Source organism: Amblyomma americanum, chromosome 2 (assembly GCF_052857255.1).
Source record: "Amblyomma americanum isolate KBUSLIRL-KWMA chromosome 2, ASM5285725v1, whole genome shotgun sequence".
Lineage (NCBI taxonomy): Eukaryota > Metazoa > Arthropoda > Arachnida > Ixodida > Ixodidae > Amblyomma > Amblyomma americanum.
Window position 1 is genome coordinate 80,198,807 of NC_135498.1, and position 19,465 is coordinate 80,218,271.

Consider the following 19,465-nt stretch of genomic DNA (forward strand, 5'->3'; position numbering starts at 1 on the left):
CAAAAACGACTGCACCACATACTTTTGAACCAAATTTAATTATTACAAGAGCTCCTTGACCTGCTTGCCAGCAGCACACAGCTTGGTTTTCAAACTCTGCAAGGGCTTTCTCTGGTCACATTTCTTCAAAACAAAAAGCCACACGCTGCTGCCTCTTCGACAATGGGACCCAGAAGGCAACTCGAGAGAAAAAAAAAAAAGCAGATGGTCCGTAGTCTGGCACACATGGAGAAAGAGAAGACAGTCTCGATGAAATGACTCGAAGCCAGCAGGGAGCCAACACACAAATGATGGGAGAACAAAAAAAAAACTTGAAACAATGTTTTGAGACACAAAAAGTCCTGCTTCTGCAAAACGATGAGCAGCACACTTGCAAAGCCTGTCCTGTGCACGAGAAATACCGGGAAAAGTCTGCTGATGTGTACTGAAACAAACACCAGACAGGACACAAGGTTGCATTCTGCCCTGCGGGAAGGGCAGCAGTCACTCCTGCATTTCGCAGGCAGATTCTTCGGCGCCACCAGGCTGCACACAACTGGCGTCGTCGTTGCGGGCCGAGTTGTTCCCAGCTTGGGTTCGAGGCTCATCGAATGAGCCTGCTTTGGTAAATAAATAGAGGGGCCTCTGGAATCCTGCACGAGCAAGGAACATCGGAACAATCAGGCCAGTAAGACAACATGGCAACACGTATATGAGCACAAGCAGCAGTGCTTTATCGTGATGCAAATTTTCATAACGTAAATAGATACCACAGAATTCTTTAAAACTGCATAAAGAAGAAAGTGACACTGTCCATACCAGTTTTCCACTACGGGGATGCTTTGAAGTATGGCCTTCATATTTAAAGGGGCTCTGAAACACCTTCCGAGGAGAGCACATCAACTCACTCAATCACTGCACTGTGATGTCACAAACACCTGAGCCAAATAATGCACTTCTACATGCAGCAGAGAATCCACAATCACATGCAAAAGATGGGGAGCCCTTTCCGGCGACATTTTCATTCTCGCACCCTCCTCTGTCGCTTGCACCTGCATATACCAGTTGAGAGATGGCTATTGGTTACAATCTTTCAGGTGTCGGACAGCTACCACGGCCGCGACCAGTAAGCCGCATAGCTCGAGTGGGTCAGTAAGCTCCGCCCCCGGAAGGTGGGGCCGGCGGAGGAGCACTGACCTTCGAGCGTGCAAAAAGTGATGAGAGGAGAGAGAAAGGTGCAAAGACACTGAATTTTAAACTTAGACTACAGATAATCAGCTTCTACAAAACGCATAAAAAAAATTCTTGCTGGACAATATTCGTGACGCAGCCCCCTTAAACATCCCAGCCATACCGCAACTTTATTAGAGCCCCTTTAAAAACGGGGGTGCCTGGTATTGAAAAAATTTTCTTATAGCGCTGTCGCAATTATGAAATCCTCGGGGAACATGTATTTTTTGTATGCCGATTATAAATTTGTCTTTGAATTTCATGTAAAACAATTCCTTGAGCACTTATCTTGTTACTATGCAAGTTAGCTAAAATGCAAGCCATTGGGTTCTTTTGACATCAAGGAACGCAATATGGGTAAAATTATCATGCTGCCTATCATAGAACATGAGTTATATGGTACTGAAGCTGCCACTTCAGATAAGAAATAGACTTTTCTTAGCATTTTTGGAGTGGCAACTTCAAAACCTTATGACTCAACATTTAAGATAGGCAGAAAGACAATTTTACTCTTAATGATTCCTTATGTCAAGAGAACCTATACATTACTTTTCACCAAGTTCTCTGCAGCAAATTTTCTTAAAAGCTCTTCATAAAAAACTCAAGGAAGGTGCTCAATGAATTGTTGTACATGAAATTAAACGACACATTTAGAATTGGCACACAAAAATACCTGCTCCCTGAAGATTTCATAACTGTGACTACATTAATAACTTTTTTCGACACCCTTAAATCAGCTAGTGTTTCACATGGTCCAAGAATTGTTCAGGTTTTCTCTGCATCTTAAATATAAGCTACAGTGTGAAATTAATGGTCCTACAGGTATCAAATATTGTGCACTTTTCTGAATTTTATTATAAGATGTCAAGCTGTGCTCTTATGCGCACATGGCTCATTCGTCATCTGCATCTTCTACTCGCTCCAAGTATTGCGGTCTTTCAAACACAGCCCATGAGAGGCGGTGCTGTCAGCAGCATACATGTAAAAATGAGAGGCCTAAACAGCTTTGCGCAAGTTTCCAACCCTAACCAAACTCCAAATAATCACACAGCAGTGAAGAAATTGTGCACCTCGAACAAGGTAAGAGCGCAGATGAAAACCAGCCAGTGTCAATAAAACAGCATGTACAATTTTTACTTTGCCTGGCTACTATTGAAGAATCATCTTAGCTTAGGAAAATTTCCAGTTTTGCTCCCAACATAATTTTTTAGAGCAGAAGTGCAAGCGAACGCAAGCTCCAAAGAAATTGGACGAGCCTAAAATTTTTAATAATGAAGTCACAACCATGAAATCATTTCGAATACATAGTTTTGTGAACCGATGCATAGATTGTCATTTAATTGCAATTGAAACAAGTCCTTGTGCACTTATGTATATATCATGCAACATATTTGTCGTGGGCTTCTGAGAATACTTGCTTCATGGAACTTGCTAAAATGAATGCCAATGGTTTTCCTTGACATCAAAAAATTAATAAAGGTAGGATTATCATCCAGCATATCGTAAAAACTGAGCTATAAAGTTTTGAAGTTACCAGTTCAGAAACGGAAATTATTATTCTAGTTTCTGAAGTGGCAACATCAAATAGGAAAATACAGGGTAGCAGCGCACCGAGGAAATCGTGCATGAAACCCGTACCGTATTTACGCGATTGTAAGTCGACTCGAATGTAAGTCGACGCCCTTAAATCACACTGCCGAAAAATTTAAAAAAACTTCTGAGGTTGTTTAAGCTCGACTTTGAATAGTTGAGCGTGATAGCATTATCCAGCGGCTGCCGTTTATCGCCAGCCACTATCGGCTGCCGTGTGCAGGCGTGCCCGTGGGCACATTCCAAAACGAAAATGTATCAGTCACTGGACTACTCGTCCACACTTGCGCCATCGTCCTCACTACACTGCCGTCGTGATCGCTGCTGCGGTCCCTCAGCACGTCGTTCTAACGTCATGGTCCAGCGAAATCCCACACTTCGCAAACAGCCACATCATGACATCGCGTGGAACAGCTGAAAATTTTCCTCGCTGCAGCTGCCACACCTGTATCACCCGCTGCTAATGTCGAAACTTGCGGCCCGGCGTGCGGCTGTTCATTTCTTCAGCGTATAAAATGGAAGTCATCTTGAATGTAGCCGTGAACGAGCGCCGGTCGCTTGCCGGACCTGGAGCACAAATGATGACTGACGAAGCACTACTTAAAAACTTGTGAAAAGCAGCCGGCAGAAGTTAAATGCACCTGAGCCAAATAGATGCGTGAATGGTGTCGGCGCTTCCGTCGGCTACCGACACTCCCCGGCACCGCTGCAGTTCCGGGTGGGGGTGACGCCTCGATTGGAACAGCGGCCCTTCCATCAACTATCAACGTTCCCTTGAGCGCCGAGTGCGCATTTGAAAGTAAAAAGAAAACTTGTTGGACGCTTGAGCTTCTCTTAGAACACGGTTGCATTATCGGGCCGCCGCCGCTTATCAGCAACCGCAGTCAGCAGCCACGTGTGGGGTGCCAGTTTGCTGTTTATCGATAGCCGCCATTGGCCGCCAGCCGCGTGCGTGGGGAGGGGATGCCAGTTCTGCGCGTTGACATAGCAGCTGCTCAAGGCCAGCACCAAGAGCGATGCGACGGAGCTGCGCAACAAAAATGCAACCACGCTGTAGCATGCCTGATATCTCGTTTGTCCCGCCTTTACTTATAGTGCGATGTTTTCGTTCGATTGTAAGTCGACCCCCCACTTCGGATTTTCAAATTAAAAAAAATAGGTCGACTTACAATCGTGTAAAAATGGTAAGCGCACAAAGACTTCCCTTAGATAATATTAAATGGCAGTTTTTGGTTTCGGATCCTCTTCGGACCCTCTTTCTCCCTTATAACACAATTAAACAAGGCAAACCAACCTTTGGAGGCATGGGAAGGTGTGTCAACAAGTTCACACGTTGCAAAACCAACTTCTGGTGAGAGCAGGTACTCGTTGAACTGTTCAGGCCGGAGGCTGATTGCATGGTAGTGCTTGTATGTTGTCTCCTGCACAGCATGTTGTCAATGCAGATTTCACACAAACGATAACAGTAAAGCAGGAAAACAAGAATCGATAAAAAGCAAGCGCAGAAGTACCAGTCCCCTTGCTGCAGCACAGAGCTTGCCCAAACAATGCAGAACTCTCTTTCCTTCACTGGACAAAAGTGGCCACCTTTACAAGGCTATTCTGTATGAAGCTCAGACACTACAAGGATGTGCAGCATTCTGAAGCATAAACCAACAAAACGCTGCCTCCCTGCCATGACAGCCCTATATATCAAAGAGGCAAGGACAACCGTGTAGCCAATGTTCAGATGCCCGCCGAAAGACCATAGCCTCTTTAAACTAATTCAGAACCGTCAGCTATGGCATTTCTGCCTGCTAAAGCATTGCTATGACACCTGTAAGTATTGCTCACTGCTAGTTTCGCACGCTCTATAACTACATAGCAATAGTGTCCAGAGAAGCTTTGGTTGAGGAACCATTTTAAAGCAGATGTACAGTCGACAGTCAAAGAAAACCATGAAACAAAACAAGAAAGAATAAAAAAAAAACCAGAACATATCCAAAACAGCAAAAGCAATTTTCTCATTCTATTCCCATGAAGAAAATATGCAAATATAAAAACACCTTTACAGTGGTTTTTTTGCAAAATGTTAACACTGCTAGGTTTACAGCTCACAAAATTTTCTACCTACCCCATGTTTTAATTAATTATGAAAAACAGAGTTGTCATTACAACTGTACTTCTATATGGAATAATCTGCCCCCGAGTTTAAAATCATGCATGTCCTAGTCAAGGTTGAAACTTAACGTTTTTTTTTCTTTTGTGTATATGCCTTTTATTAATAATATTTCAATTGTTTGCACTGCGCTGTCTCTTTTTGTACTTCTTCCAATATCCTATATAACGTAAGGGTTCGCCTTTCAGTTTAAATCGAAAACAAGAAAAAGGTAGGTCAAATTCAATGTACGAAATTTGGTTTTAACCGAAAAAAGGTCAGTATCCATGACATGGACACAAAATCTAGCTTGCCATCAGTGTTGGAATTCCCCACACAAAAGAGGAAATTAATCATGTACGCCAGCCAGTTGGATGGCGGTACCTTTTGATTAAGCAGCGCAGCTGTGCGTTTTGAGGAATCAGCTCCACTAACTTACACGCTTCTGCATACCAAGAGACTTCATGACCCTCCTCACCAAGCGTCATACAATAGCATAGTACTGTTCTCCACTAGACCAGTTAATTTATTAAAGAGACCCTGAAATGACTTCGATGTGCATATTCTAGTGCAACAGACCTGCGCATCCCCTACCCCGATGACGTCAGTGGGCAGACAGGGCGAGCTTGAAGGCTAGCTCTTCTGCCCACTGATGTCATCGGAGTATGGGATGCATGTGGTGAGGTGTGTCGTTCTAATCGGTTGCGAGCTATTATGAGCAGCGATTTTAAATATTAGTTCTAAATTATAGGGTCCATGCAGAGCTTTCAAATATGACTCGGACGCCCACAAAAACCACTTCTACAGATCTGTTGCACCAGAATATACCCATAAAAATAATTTCAGGGTTTCAGGTTCAGTTGGGGACAGACGTCTCTAGACCACGTGTGGCTCAAACGAAGCCGATAGCTCTGCTATTAGCCGGTGGCTGGAGACAAGACTTCTAGAGCTGAAAGTCAAAATTTTTGTTCTTTCACCTCCACAAGTGTGGTCTTCAGCCACCTGCTAATAACGAAGATATCGGCTTCGTTTGAGGAACACATGGTCCAGAAACTTTTGTCCCCAACTGTTCCTCCGCTGCCTATAAGGTCACTGGCGCAAAACCATGCAAAAATGTCACGAAAAAGTGTCTTGTTCTGGCTACCGTGACTGTTAGGTGGTAGTCCCATCGCTGCAGCCAACACGCAGGCTATGCGATGCCCCGTTGTCACCTTGTATAGCCCAGTGAAACATTTCAATCCTAATATGACAGCCCACCTTTAGTAAGTCAAATTTCCATGAAGTTTTTTGTGATGGCTGAGTCATTTAACTTCAATGACTGTCGGTAATTGCAATAAAATACCCTTGAACAAGCACAGCTCGAAATAAGACCAATTATGCGTCAATATTTTGCAAATAGAATACATGAGCTGGCAAAAAGGCCGAGATAAACATATAATTGACTTGTGACAGCACTTAGATGCCACATTATATCACAGAAAAAAGTCATTAATTCATCTGGAGGGAAAAATAATCCCCCCCCCCCCAAAAAAAATGAAAACTGGGTTCTGTAATAAGAACCAAAAAAATTTTCTGCCGAATTTCCCAAAGATAAAAACCAAAAACTCCAACCCCTATACATAACAATCGGTATTTTAGTTCTGCATTTTTGTTTTTCGCCGTGATAATCTACTCGTTTCATTTGCATCGCATGTAACATTTTTCTATGCATATTAGCTTTGTTGTTATTGTATACTTACTTGTCTGTGTTGCTGCTTGTTTATTTGTAATTTAGTCTAGCAAAATTTATTGGGGGTCTCGTTGCAGTCTCCTACCTCTGGGACCTTTGCCTGTATGCTGAGGTTTATGAACTCATCCCTCATGGGCTCAGTAAATTCATATTCGACATTTGATTAGCAGGAGCACAGCGAAAATTGAATCAATTCACTTCGGGTCATTTCCTTGTCGCTCAAGCCGTATGTCTAGTGTTAAAATAATTTTACGAAAATCCTATAATGGCCAACTGAATGGCTGAATCCTTTATTAAACCCATACCCAAGAGACCACGAAAAACTATGCATGACCATCACATATCAATTAAACGCTTTGTTGAAGCACTTTTTTTTTTTGCTACCAAAAAGAATTTGATGCATTTACCATCTAAGTTTCTTTGATTACCACCAATCAACAAACATTTTTCCACAGCTGACATGGTGCATGATATGCTGGCTTCCTTCAAAACCAGCCACCATATGCACCAGTCTACCGAATGTTCACTCAAACCTTCTGTGTACGGAAGGAGTATAGCCCACGCCCGATGCCTACGCCAGACCCCAGAACGGGAGCGGGAGTTCCTTGCCTCTGCTTTGTGGGTAGCACTCTACACTCTTTCTTACAGCATTCTTTCCAGTCGTTGCCCATATACAAGAAGGCAGTAGACTTTGGACCCCGCTGACGAGCAGCTGTTAATGTGTTGTGTGCCATTCGACTGTAAGCAAACAGGTCTTTCTGTACCTGCGAATGCCTCGCATCATGACTACTGCAGACATAATGAAAGTACAGCTGACAACAGCAAAATAATGAAATATTATTGCCAACTGTATTTAGAAGTGCCGTTGGGCTGTGTGGACCAGTAATGGTTTTTGCGCACACTTCCGCATAAAAAAAAAAGATTGCACGACAAATGGAGTACGCTGCAAGTAAGAATTCACAGGGACGCCTAATTACATTATGTGTTGGTGCCTCTACTTTAGTTTTGTGCCATTCTACACGTCTGTCTGCACACAACCTAACATCTGTTCGGGTCCCCTAGCTGGTGGTCAGATGTTTCCCCGAAGGTGTCTATAGTCGGATACAATTTAAGTCTGCAGTGAAGCTCCGCCCACATTTAGGACCGGCACACAAAATTCCTCTACGACAAAAATGTAGTCCGTTGTTAAAGCTTCTCTTGTCACCTAAACAAGACGCTAACCATGACAAAAAAGTTACAAGATCTAGAACTTCAATACCCGGCTTGTTTAATAAAGTCAAACATTAAAAAGCCGATTTCGTTAACTTTTGCGAGTGGCTTGCGGAGTAATACAATATGCCGCGGTGCAGGGCCCAGTGTTAACTGCTGTTTTTTTAAGTTGTATCCTACTATAGAGGTGGCGACACGGACGCAATGAAGATACGTCAAAACAAAGTTGTCACTGCTAATCTGAGGTGTCACTTCCTGCCACGAAAATTATGTGACCAATGGCGCATTCCCCCCCCCCCCCCCCCCCCCCCCCCCCCCCCCCCCCCACCCCATTGAAGCTTCTAATGCTATCCCATCAAAAAATTCTCCGTCATGTGCAATGACAATATTAGAACAACCTGTGAGGGTCAGCTTGCTGCCGAGAAAATTACAGGTCATTATGTGAGGATTAGGCTACACGCATCACAGTGTGGCCACAAATTAGCTTCAAACTATGTCTGAACTGTCGTGTATCGCGGCAGATATGCTCACTTTATAAGCTAGAAGGTTTCACACAATCAAGGTGGAAACTGACGCAAGTTGCAATATTAAGAAAAAAGAACAATGGGAAACCTGAAGAATTCATGGCACATGCTTCTGAAGAGTGATACTTCAGATAGTGAATAATTTAGTCAATCTAAAGATCATCCGAGATAAATATCTGCTATTGAAAGCTGACACAAAACAAAAACAATTGCGAATATTTATGCTCTTATGCAAGATTAGTAAAACAGCTACAAGTTCACATGATCAAAGCAACGCGGACCTCAAAAGGCTACCCACTGCAGGTCCAAATTAAAGCAGCTTGTGAATGCTAGTAAGTGCAGTGCCTTTAATAAGATCCCCGTTGCTTTAAAATTTTCCTTTCCCTGTGTCCATGGCCAGATATTTACTCTTTAGTAGTCTCTGAAAAACACTAAAAGCTGTCTTCACAGGCACACACTAAGCAAGCACCCACTGCCACAACTTGCACTTGTGGCCATCATTACACAAACAAATAAAATGCCGATACAATTGTTAGCAAGACTCCCGATTAGCAGCACACACGTGTAGAGGATAGAGCGCATTTGCCTGACAACCCTGACGAGGAAGGTGAAGCAGGCAGAGGCTAGATGGATTGGCTGTACACACGCATGTAATCACTCACAACTTAACCTTGCTAATTATTAACAGTTGTTCCAAAAAGAAGGCATCCTGCCATTAATTCTCACCCCAACAGAAAGTTCATCCACACAATTTATGCAGAGACCAGAAAACAAAGCACAGAGCAAGCTGGAAAAATAAACAGGGAGTGTATAATTAACTTATCTGAATAATGTGTAGGAACGGGTAACAATTACTAACCCTAACAGGAAAGGTTTGGCACAAAGTACCAAGAACATACGACACAGGACAGGCGCCAAGTAGTCAAAACCAAAATGCCCCAGTAACTAATCACTCCTCCAGGCTTCATGCCTGCATGCAGATTTTCACAGCCATCCGTGACCCCATAGAGGTGACCCTCCAGATGTAGACTAGCCATGACAGGCCAGCCTTGCCTCTAAAACAGCACGACACAGGTCGGATGTGATGACACAAAAGATAAGGTACTCCATTATCTTGATCAAATCCTCTTACCATGCATAATGAAAGAATGAAGACGCCACAAACGCTTGGCAGATCGGAGAAAGGGCGCCCTCAACTTTTCCTAAGAATCAGCACTACCCGAAGTCTCACCTGGACTTCATTATACTCTGTTTCAGACATCAGGTGCAACACTGTGAACAGTATGGAAGTAGACCGCATGAAAAATAAGGTGAGGTGTGTTACTCTTCGCTCGTTTTGTGGCCGGGTGGTCTACAGCACAAGAAAGCGACAGTGTGTCGCCAGCAATAAGAGCGCATTAAATCAAACTCGTGGCAAATGTATCATGTAATAAGCCCGCAGGCAAAGTGTTTATTATTTTACATTAACCACAAGAAACACACTAATTTTTGATCGGGGATGTAGGCAGGCAGCGCGAACAAAAGCGCTAGCTTTGACAGCCTTGCCCCTGATGTGTGAAACCGAGTATAGATCCCTCCACCCAAAAGCCTCACGCTTTTTGACCTCTTTTCTACAGTCTTATATGTGTCCAACATAGGCAGCTTTAACTGCCGCTGAAGTGTAAAAAAAAAAGGAAAGAAATAATAAATTTGCTTTCGAACTGCTAGTCACCTAAACAGCAATCAGCAGTCTGCTCGTTTTGCAGACTGCGTATTCAGCTTCCAAGTCACTGCATAATTCTAAGCAAACCTTGTAGAGAAATAAAAATGAGTCCATCTTCATTGCACTTATTCAACTCTCAGTTAGGATTCTGCCAACCTGCAGTGTCTGAAAAAACTGTGCACTTTGCGCATTATAGCTGCCCACATACGAGGTAACCCAATACTGCAGCATATGGTTTCCACAACTGATCACGGTTTATTCATGGTCTTTAGCTCAATACATTGAAAGAGGTCCTTCAAGGTCGAACAGGTTTCAAACAAGAAAAGAAGTAGAGTTAACACCCACATATCTGAGCTCAAAGAAATTTTGAAAGGAAGCTGAAGACAAAGTTGGCCCCAGGTCAAGTGATCACCGCATTCTAATGATTAGAGCTTTGACCGTTTTCACACGCAGGAATCTGCAGCAACATAAATTACTTTCCTGCTTGCTGATGTCTGTAGCAAGACCACACCGCCGTCCACTTCCAGCCAGTGATCGCTTAGTCTATGATCTTCTCGACGCAGCCATTAACATCAATAGATTCAAACAAAGGCAGGCAACTTAATTTTACTAAAAACAAAAATTGAGTGGAACTGTTCTCACGGCCCCTTTAAAAGGTTTAATCTGACTTTTGCAGAAAGCTCACTAACAGGTAACACTGCTGTGCAACACTACCCGCCTGCCAGTGAAGTCAACCTTATCACCTGCTCTACGGCCAATCAAACTACCTGTGTAACAGGACCATCAACATCAAGAAAACAGTCTATCACATCCAGATGTACTCCACCCCGTCACGTCAATCAATCAACCCAATATCAGGCTGCAGCACCACCACACGTAGACAGAGTGAGAGAAAGAAAGAGCGGGGAGATGATGCACTGACCGTGAGCTTCTTCTTCTTGGCATAGGAGTGGAAGGGCTGGGCCTCGAGGAGCATGCGCCCTCCCGGCCGCAGCTGGCGGTACATACGCTTGAAGAGCAGCCGCACGCCCTCATCCCCCCAGTTGAGGTGCACCCACTTGGTCAGGCTCAGGCAGAGGATCATGTCAAACTCCTCCTGCTGCGCTTCCAGCTGGGCCTCGTTCTCCACGATGTAGTTGCCCTGCACGATGCACGTACTGCACTGTTAACATGGGCAGGTGCTACCCGTGAGCAGACTGGAGTGCACTCCATTTCTTGTTTAAGGATACCACGAAGAAGTACAAAAACCCCAGAAATCAGCTCTCATCAATGGTGCTTTTTTTTTTTTTTGTAATCCATATCTGAGGCTTTTCCACTCGTCCTGGCTCCACAAGGACACGCGAACTGCAGTATGAGTAATGACACCAATACACCAGCCACAGCGCATGACTGCAATGCGTGCAGTGTATTTAATTTCTTAATATTTATTAAGATGTGGTTGTGCAAATGCTCTCCTTGTCTCTCATGGAATTACGCCAACCAATAGCGGAGTTTCATTGGCGCATTGGAACATGGCAAGGGCTAGGCAAACAGAGGTAGGAGGTGGAAAGAGTGGCTTCGGTGCCATTAAAGGTGTCTGGAAGCAAAGCCACTGTGGTGAAAGCACCTCCTTGATCACTTTCACCATGGCCAGTCTGTGCACTTATGCTCTGAAATCACAAGCTAACAGCTACCATCACAAGCTATGCAGGAAGCGCTCTGTGGTGTGGGTCTCCTGCACTAACGGCTGTGATGACACTGTAATGGCCAAATATACACAAAAAGAACATCGCATCAATCAAATTGACTACCCCTATATTTTTCTTTTTCTGGCTCGCTTTGGTGTGAGTTGAGAGAGAAAAGGGGCCTTTTTAATCGCTAATATCTGAAGCTGTATAAGCTAGACAGGAAATTTTAGCGAGGATGATGGGCAATTCAGTACCTATCAGTATTTCAGCTTTTCTTATCTCAGCAAAAATCATTGCAGGGACCCTTTAATTCATGATATTTCTGGTACTGCACAAGCTATATCAAAATTTTTTGAGGCAGGACGATGGGCGATTCAATATCAGTGTCTCACTTTTCTTAGGCTTGGTGCAAATCGTTTCAGGGTACTTTAACAAAAGCGGTAAACACACCAAAGTTGTTAAAAAAAAAACTGTACTTTCTGGACAAATTTGCAGACCCATATGACCTACTTCATTCATACAGGACGTAGCCACCTCGCACTGCACTTCCCCAATTTAAACATACAAAAAAAGGGAAAGAAAGGAGAATGCAGAGATGGGTCCAAGAAGAAAAATACACCACCCTCTGCTCTCTTTGGGCAAGTACAAGTCTGACAGCAAAAAATGTCACGAGTCTTACCAAAGCCAAGAAAAGACGTTTTAAAATGAGAAAGCAAGCAGCTGCTCAAGAAGCAAAACAGATGAATAAACAAAAAGCAATATAAAAAGGAAGGTTTGTTCCAGGAGCTCGCTCATACTTCACAAATGTTTGAACAGCGACACAGAGAGGAACAAAAAAAAGAGAACAAAATGCAGTGAAGAAAGAAAAAAAAGAGGTGATTTTTTTAAATGTAAGTTGCAGCCATTCTCTATGAGGACAGATGTTCAGTGACAAGCACAGCTGTTTAGCTAGTTTGATATTTGCAACCGGAACTTCAGTGAGGAAAAACCACTGCCCTTCTGTTCCACACGCAGGAGGCACTTGCCAGTAACGCCTTGGAGGAGGAGAACATAGAGACAACACACAAATATCCCAAATTTGATTTGCAGCCTCCCGGCAACAATGCCCAAAACACACACATAAAAAAGAAAGATGAATCTATGAACATAAGCTGAACTAAAAAGAATTTGGCTCTGGATTGTGTAAAAATGCAGCAAAAGTGATGCTACCTGCAGATGGAAAGTGGTTTGCTGAACACGTCTTCTGTATGAATAAAGCCATACTCGAGGCAAAGATGTCATGATCTGCGATACTTCGAAGAGGCTAAACACAAAAACTCAATACCTGACAGCTGAATGCAAGTCTCAAGAAATCTGGGTTGTCACAATGGAGTGACTGTGGCGCAGAGGATGAAACAACGACTGTCTTGACTGAGCACTGTGAACCTCGCGAGCGGGATCAGGCCGATAATGTTATCTAGACGTTACAAAGTCATCTTCCTTGCTGGTTATCAGATTTAACAAAATGCTCAACTTTCCATGGGTGCCAAGGCCCACATTTTTCTTTGGTGGCTGACAATAAATTAGGCACAGAAAAACGTGCCACTGCTCCCCCAGAAAAAAAAAAAAATACCAAGCATCAAATTAACACTGTTCATCAATTTCCTTCCACATCCCTAACCTTGAGGTCGCAAGCTGATGAGACACCTGAGCAGGCCCAACCTTCTATATTCTTTTTTTAAAGAAAGCCTCATAAAGTAGAAATAATGGGAAAAATAGCGCGCCACTTAAAAGAGCCTTTCAGTGCACTTGCCCAGTGGAAACCGGTTAACTAGTATTGTACCAGAGCTTGTAGGTCCAAGGTGTTTCACTAACTATTAACCTTACTAAGTGAAGGATGTTCTGTGTTAAGCCCTGATTTCTCACACCTCCTACAACTGTCCGCAAGCCAGATAAGACGCCTCACAACAAGGTACCTTTCTGGCAGCGAGCCAACATGATGCTATCTAATGTGGGTCTAGGAAGCACCTCAAAACAGCCAGCTACGCATGCTGCTGTTAGTTTAGCTAGCCATTCCAACAGACAGTACGGTCGCTTTAAATATACTGCTCACAATGCAACTTTCAAAGTATCCCAAAAAGCAAGTAGAATGCTAAACAAAACAAAAAACTATATTAGACCTCTGGCAACAAAAAATATAGAGGTTCAAGGGTAATTATGACACGTAAAACATTTTAAGTGGTCCAAATGAAAACATTAACAGCTTATTTTTTGTACACCGACTGCAAACATTCACTTTCTGCTTCAACAAACTGACAAAAATATTTGTCACTTTACAAATAGCATCACTGCCCAACTGTGCTATCAATGCATATCAGGTCTCACTACAGAGTAGCCACAGAGAGAAAACTACCTAGCCTCCCTGTTCACATCAGCAGATAAAAGACTGCCACACACAGCTGGTCACAACTGTCCTTAACACACCACTCTACTTAAAAATGATGTGTACTGTACCACATAGGGAATTCTATGAAACAATACCGATGCTGTCATTTGTCCAGATAGCAGCTGGGTACATCCAGCCAGTATTTCACAACCTGCCCCTCTGTGGACTTTTGAGCTCCCCTGTGTGACTACTGGGCCCACTTTCCAGACACATGTCCAAGTAGGTGAAGTCTTGAGTGTTGTCACATTCCTTGCAATAAAGTTTTTAAGCACTAAGGTCGAAGGGAATACCAACACAACTTTTCGTAATGCACTTAGTGACAGCTACAATCCACTCAAAAGCCATCCAAGTGACTAAAGGAGCTGGGGAATGGCACCTCTGCAAGTGCTGCATCATGAAACTGGCAGACAAGTGACATTTGTCTCGAATTTAATGTCTAAGCTCCTAGCTTCTTAAACAGCTATGAAATCACTATATGGAGCGACGGCTTTTCTTGGCAATAAAGAGAAAGCCACAGGGGTGGAGCGCCCGCAACTGCATCACTCTGCCAACAGTGCGGCCGCAAGATGGCCGCCTGGCACACTGCTCGCTTGCTTCACTCCAGGATGATGATTATAATGCGACACAACCCCTTGTAGCGGGCGCTCACAGCACCAGAGTCCAAGCTGTGATACTGAAATCGCTAGGTTAGCTAGCGCCACCTATGAAAATACCTCGGCCTAACTCAGCGACCAACCAAATTTTATGGACCCACACCAAAACGCACTAATAAAAAAAATCGAATCACCTCCGAGGTCAAATCTGGCTTTTTTAAGGCATAAGCCTTTCTTGGCTCATGAGTGGCACAGGTGGAAGCTTGTGGATGGAAGCTGTCCGCATGAACTGTCAATCAACAGTTGATAAGCAGCAATAAAAATGAAATAACTAGCAGCAATGAAATAAATAGCCAAAAGTAAATAGCAGCAGCAATGAAATAAAAGGCCAAAAGTAAAAAAGAATAAAACAATAAAAATACAAAAATAAAAGAAATAACAAAAATAAAACTATATATATATATATATATATATATATATATATATATATATATATATATATATATATATATATATATATATATATATATATATATATATATAAAGAAACATTTAAGAATGGAAAATAGAGGGAGAAAGAGAGGAAAGAGAAAGGCTTTTGCATTTCCACTCTTAAGCAGGCTTAAAGGGGCCCCGAAACACATAATAAGTGCATTGTTTTGCCTGTTGGTTGCATAGAATGAGTTACAGTGATGCTATTAGCATTGGTCATACCGCGTATACTCCTGTTTTTAATATTTTAATTAACTTGCAAGAACAAATTAAGGGCGCTGACGGTGTCACCATATGGTGGCGGTTTTTAGGAGTGTACATGACATCATTGGGCAGGAGCTTGATGATTGGACAAACAGTAAATATATTGCAAATTGTGTTAATAAATAGAGATAAGTTTTGTCAAGTTTTTGCATTTTATATTTATGTTACATCGACAAAACCAACTTGTTTGCCTTAGATAAAAGCGCTGTAAAGCAAGCAAAACAAACATACACCACCAGAGGCTCTGGCTATTTTTTTTGCATTGAAGGACTTTGCGCCTCTCTGTACACGTCCTATGGCCTAGCACACAGCACTTATGGCTATTCTCTATGTATCTGTTTTAAAACGGCTTTGCAGAATCGATCCGATCAAGCCATTGCACTCTACAAGCGTTCGCTTCGGTCCCAAGGAAGGATGCAAAGAAAAAAGCCATTCGTTTCACATTTAGCAGTGCACATCGTCAGCTTGTGGAGGATCACCGGGCGGTGGTGCAATGTGGTGCAATGTTCTCGTTAACGGCGCCTTGCTCGCCGTGACCAATCAGCACGTTCCTTGTGGCGGGCCATGGTACGCGGTAAGCAGTAGCGATACACGCTATGCTAAAGGTATTTAGTATGTTGCGCAGGCCGTCACTCCATTGTAGTATCTCGCGCTCTAGTTCGGACCCATAAGTAAGGGAACGTCACTGATCAGTGTTCCCTTCTGCACCGTCGACGTGACGAAGCATCACTGGGTCAGCTGGGAGTTTACATGGTTGTTGTAACGATGAAAACGACGCTACCAGCCTTGGCAATAACGAGTTACAGCGATTAGAAAACCATGCTGCGCAAACTTCCGCGACGTGCTCAGATAGGCTGTTTTGATTGGTCCCACCCAGTGTCGTCATTTTGGAAAGCGAAATGGGAATGGGAAGCCCCGCGAAAATCAAGTTGAGGGCAGCAGTTTGTTTGCTTGTATTTTAAAATTTCTTCTTGAATAACTCTCGTTCCTATGCGTCTATTCCTGTAATTCTTTTTGAGCCAGCATCTGTGTGACAAAGGATCCATCTGAAGTGTAACCGCCATCTGTTCAAGCAGTGTGTCGCAGCCCCTTTAAGTGCGATCCTGTAATTTTTTCCCCATATTTTGCTAGCCCCTCTATTTTCATACGGAATGTCTAGCATTCCGTCCAGACAGAATGACGCGACTGCTGCTAGAGCTCCGCCCAAACGCAGCATTTACTGGCATTGCAGTTCCATCCATACCAGACCTCACGTTTCCTTCTGGACCAACGCCTAGTGTCAAATGTCCCAACAGGTTTTCATCAGACAAGCACCAGTAGATTACATCACAGAGCATATACAATGATACATTGCTGTGTGGTTTGTTTTGATACCCTTTCCATCTAAAGCAGTAAGGTTTGGTTCAGTTCGCTGTCATAGAGTTTTATTTTTGAACACAACTCCAAGAGATTTTTTTTTTTTTTCTCAGAATACCTCGCATTCCCCAGACTGAACAATATTACTGCTGTTAAGAGTTCTGTTCAGACATACCAGCACATAGCGCCACAGAATGTACAAACATTTGCTACTGCGTGGTTTCAATTTTGTCAGGTTTGGTTTCTTGTTATTAGGGAACTTGAGATAGTTTCGTACGGACGTAGCTGAGAATTTTTGCTAGTCCTGGCCGGAACTCTAGCAGCAGCTGGTGTTCCGTATAGACAGAACTCTAGCCACAGCTTTGAACCAGACCACGGTGCTCAGCTGAGCCGTCTGAGGGAAAGCACGTGAGGCTCACCTCGACGAAGAAGACGTTGTTGGGGAAGGCCACGGACTCTGCCTGCTGCCCGGGGAGCGCGGCGGCCGCGATGGGGCCATGGCAGATGGCCATGGACACCGGGAAGCGCATCTCGCCGGCCAGCGCGGCGGTCAGGTAGTGGCGCACGTTGCGCCGCGCCGCGCGGATCAGGCCGCCGTCGATGTCGAGGCCGATCACCTTGCGCGGCTCGAAGTCGCGCGCCAGCGACAGCGTCAGGTGGCCCACGTTGCAGCCGATGTCGAGCACGTCTCGGCCGCGGAACCACTCGGCCTCCATGGCCTTGAGCCGCGGGTCCTCCTGGCCGCCGCCGTTGCGGTAGCCGTAGTACCGGTTGTAGTTGCCGTACTGGAAGTGCGCGTCTTTGGGCCGGAAGTGGACCTGCTTGGACGCGGCCGAACGCGCGGCGTTCATCGAGCGCCGCGACTCACCCGCGGACTTGCGCCGCGAGAACTTCACCGGAGAACCCTGAGGCACGACGGGAGAGACGATCTTGTCCCCGGCTGGTGTCCCGGAGGCGGCGGCGGCGTTGGCAGACGGCGTCGCGGAAGACGTCGATGCAGCGGGCGCACCAGCGTTGTTGCCGCTGGAAGTCTTGCGCGAGGTCGTCGAAGGGGTAGCCGGAGACGGGGTCGCGGGTGGCATTGTTGAGTCGGTCACAGCTGAAGTGCTCTCGGCGTCTCCGGTCACCACTGCAGTCAACCCGGTTGACGAAGTCGCGGCTGCTGAGGAAGCGTCTTCAGTGGTCGTGGCGCTGGCGTCGGGATCGTCCTCGCTCCGCGACTTTCGCTTGTACCGGCGCTTTCGCTTGCGCGCCCCCGGTGAGACGAGTTTGAACTCAATGTCCTCGCCACTGTTGAGGTTAAGCGGGTCGTTGATGTTGGGTGGAATGAGAACCTCCACCTGAGTTCTGTGCCGTGGCGTGGGCACTGGCGACGACTTGGGAGTCACAGCATTCGCGCGCTTGTTCACTTCGTCATCGGCGAAACTGGCCAGGTTCAGCGGGTCGTTGATGTTGCCTCCGAGCAGGAACTTGGTCGGCGGAGTGAACAGGTCTCGGCGCCGTCTCTTGAACAGGTGCTTATGGTCCGACGCGGAGCCGAAAGACTGGCGCCGCTTGCCGTACACGCCTTTGCCGGGCGGCGGTGGCGGCCTGTTCTGATTGCTAGCGGGTTCCTCGTGGGCCAGAGGCTTTTTGAGCACGGACTCGGCGCCGCCGCCGTTCGCGGGCTTCAGCGTCTTGGGCCGATCGACGCTCACCGATCGACATCGCTGGAAGACGCCCGTCGCAGCAGCCCGCTTGGACGACATGTCCACATGAATGCCCGGCACAGCCACTGCCGTCTCCATCCTCGCAGATTTGCTGGGCCCGCTACGTGGTGCGCCTATTCGGGAGGGAGAAAAATCAAATTACGTTGTCGCAACGTTGAGCCGTCGCGCCCAGTCCCACGTGGTGTTGTTTACACGCGACGCGCGCTAGGAGCGAGGGTACACAGACGCCATCTTGCTCCGAGGCGCCCACGGCGCTACGGGCCAGCGACGGAGCTGGGCGGGCGGGGCTCTCTTCCGTCGCGTGCAGCACGCTAAAGATGACCGTAATCAACCAGTTTTACCTGAAAACGGCTTCGCTGCAGCTGTTTGCGGTCAGCACCGAGCCAAATAGCGCCTTAAAGGCTCTCCGATGCGAACGCCTGGTAACAAGCTCAGCAGCTTCAGCATAACTGCAAATGGCAGCCCACACTCCGATTTACCATCGCGAGGTTGGCCGCCGGCCGCGCCGCCTGTCGCCGACCTAATTGATAAAACCTCCATTGATCGATTGGTCACACAGTCTTTTGTACAACATAAATCAATTATAATAAATACGCGAGCCTTTAATTTGTTTTGAGGGCAACTGTTTTTCATAAACTGTTACACTGTGCCAGTCAACTTCCGTTTTGCGTTAAGGCGCGCTCTACAAGCGCAAGTCTGCGAGAAAACAAACCAGCTTTACGGTATATTTTACGTGTACCTGCTTGTGTAGCATCTTAAAATGACATGCGATAATATATTTCAGGCTCCTTGCACTAAGGCATGCAATCCCGTTTTGAACGACTCACCAAGACAGTTTCGAAGCAACGGCCACGCGCGC

The 19,465-nt window shown here is 45.3% G+C and overlaps 1 protein-coding gene across 1 annotated transcript; it reads right to left on the reverse strand.

Annotated features, from left to right (window-relative positions):
* Positions 1 to 19: 19 nt before the first annotated feature.
* Positions 20 to 19,081, reverse strand: LOC144121482 (7SK snRNA methylphosphate capping enzyme-like). The gene is made up of 5 exons (XM_077654708.1): positions 18,948 to 19,081; positions 17,317 to 18,719; positions 11,023 to 11,241; positions 4,094 to 4,220; positions 20 to 632 (listed from the first exon to the last, which is right to left on the reverse strand). The coding sequence occupies exons 2-5, from the start codon at positions 18,682 to 18,684 to the stop codon at positions 484 to 486; spliced, it is 1,863 nt and encodes a 620-aa protein (XP_077510834.1). The 5' UTR covers positions 18,685 to 18,719; positions 18,948 to 19,081; the 3' UTR covers positions 20 to 483.
* Positions 19,082 to 19,465: the final 384 nt, after the last annotated feature.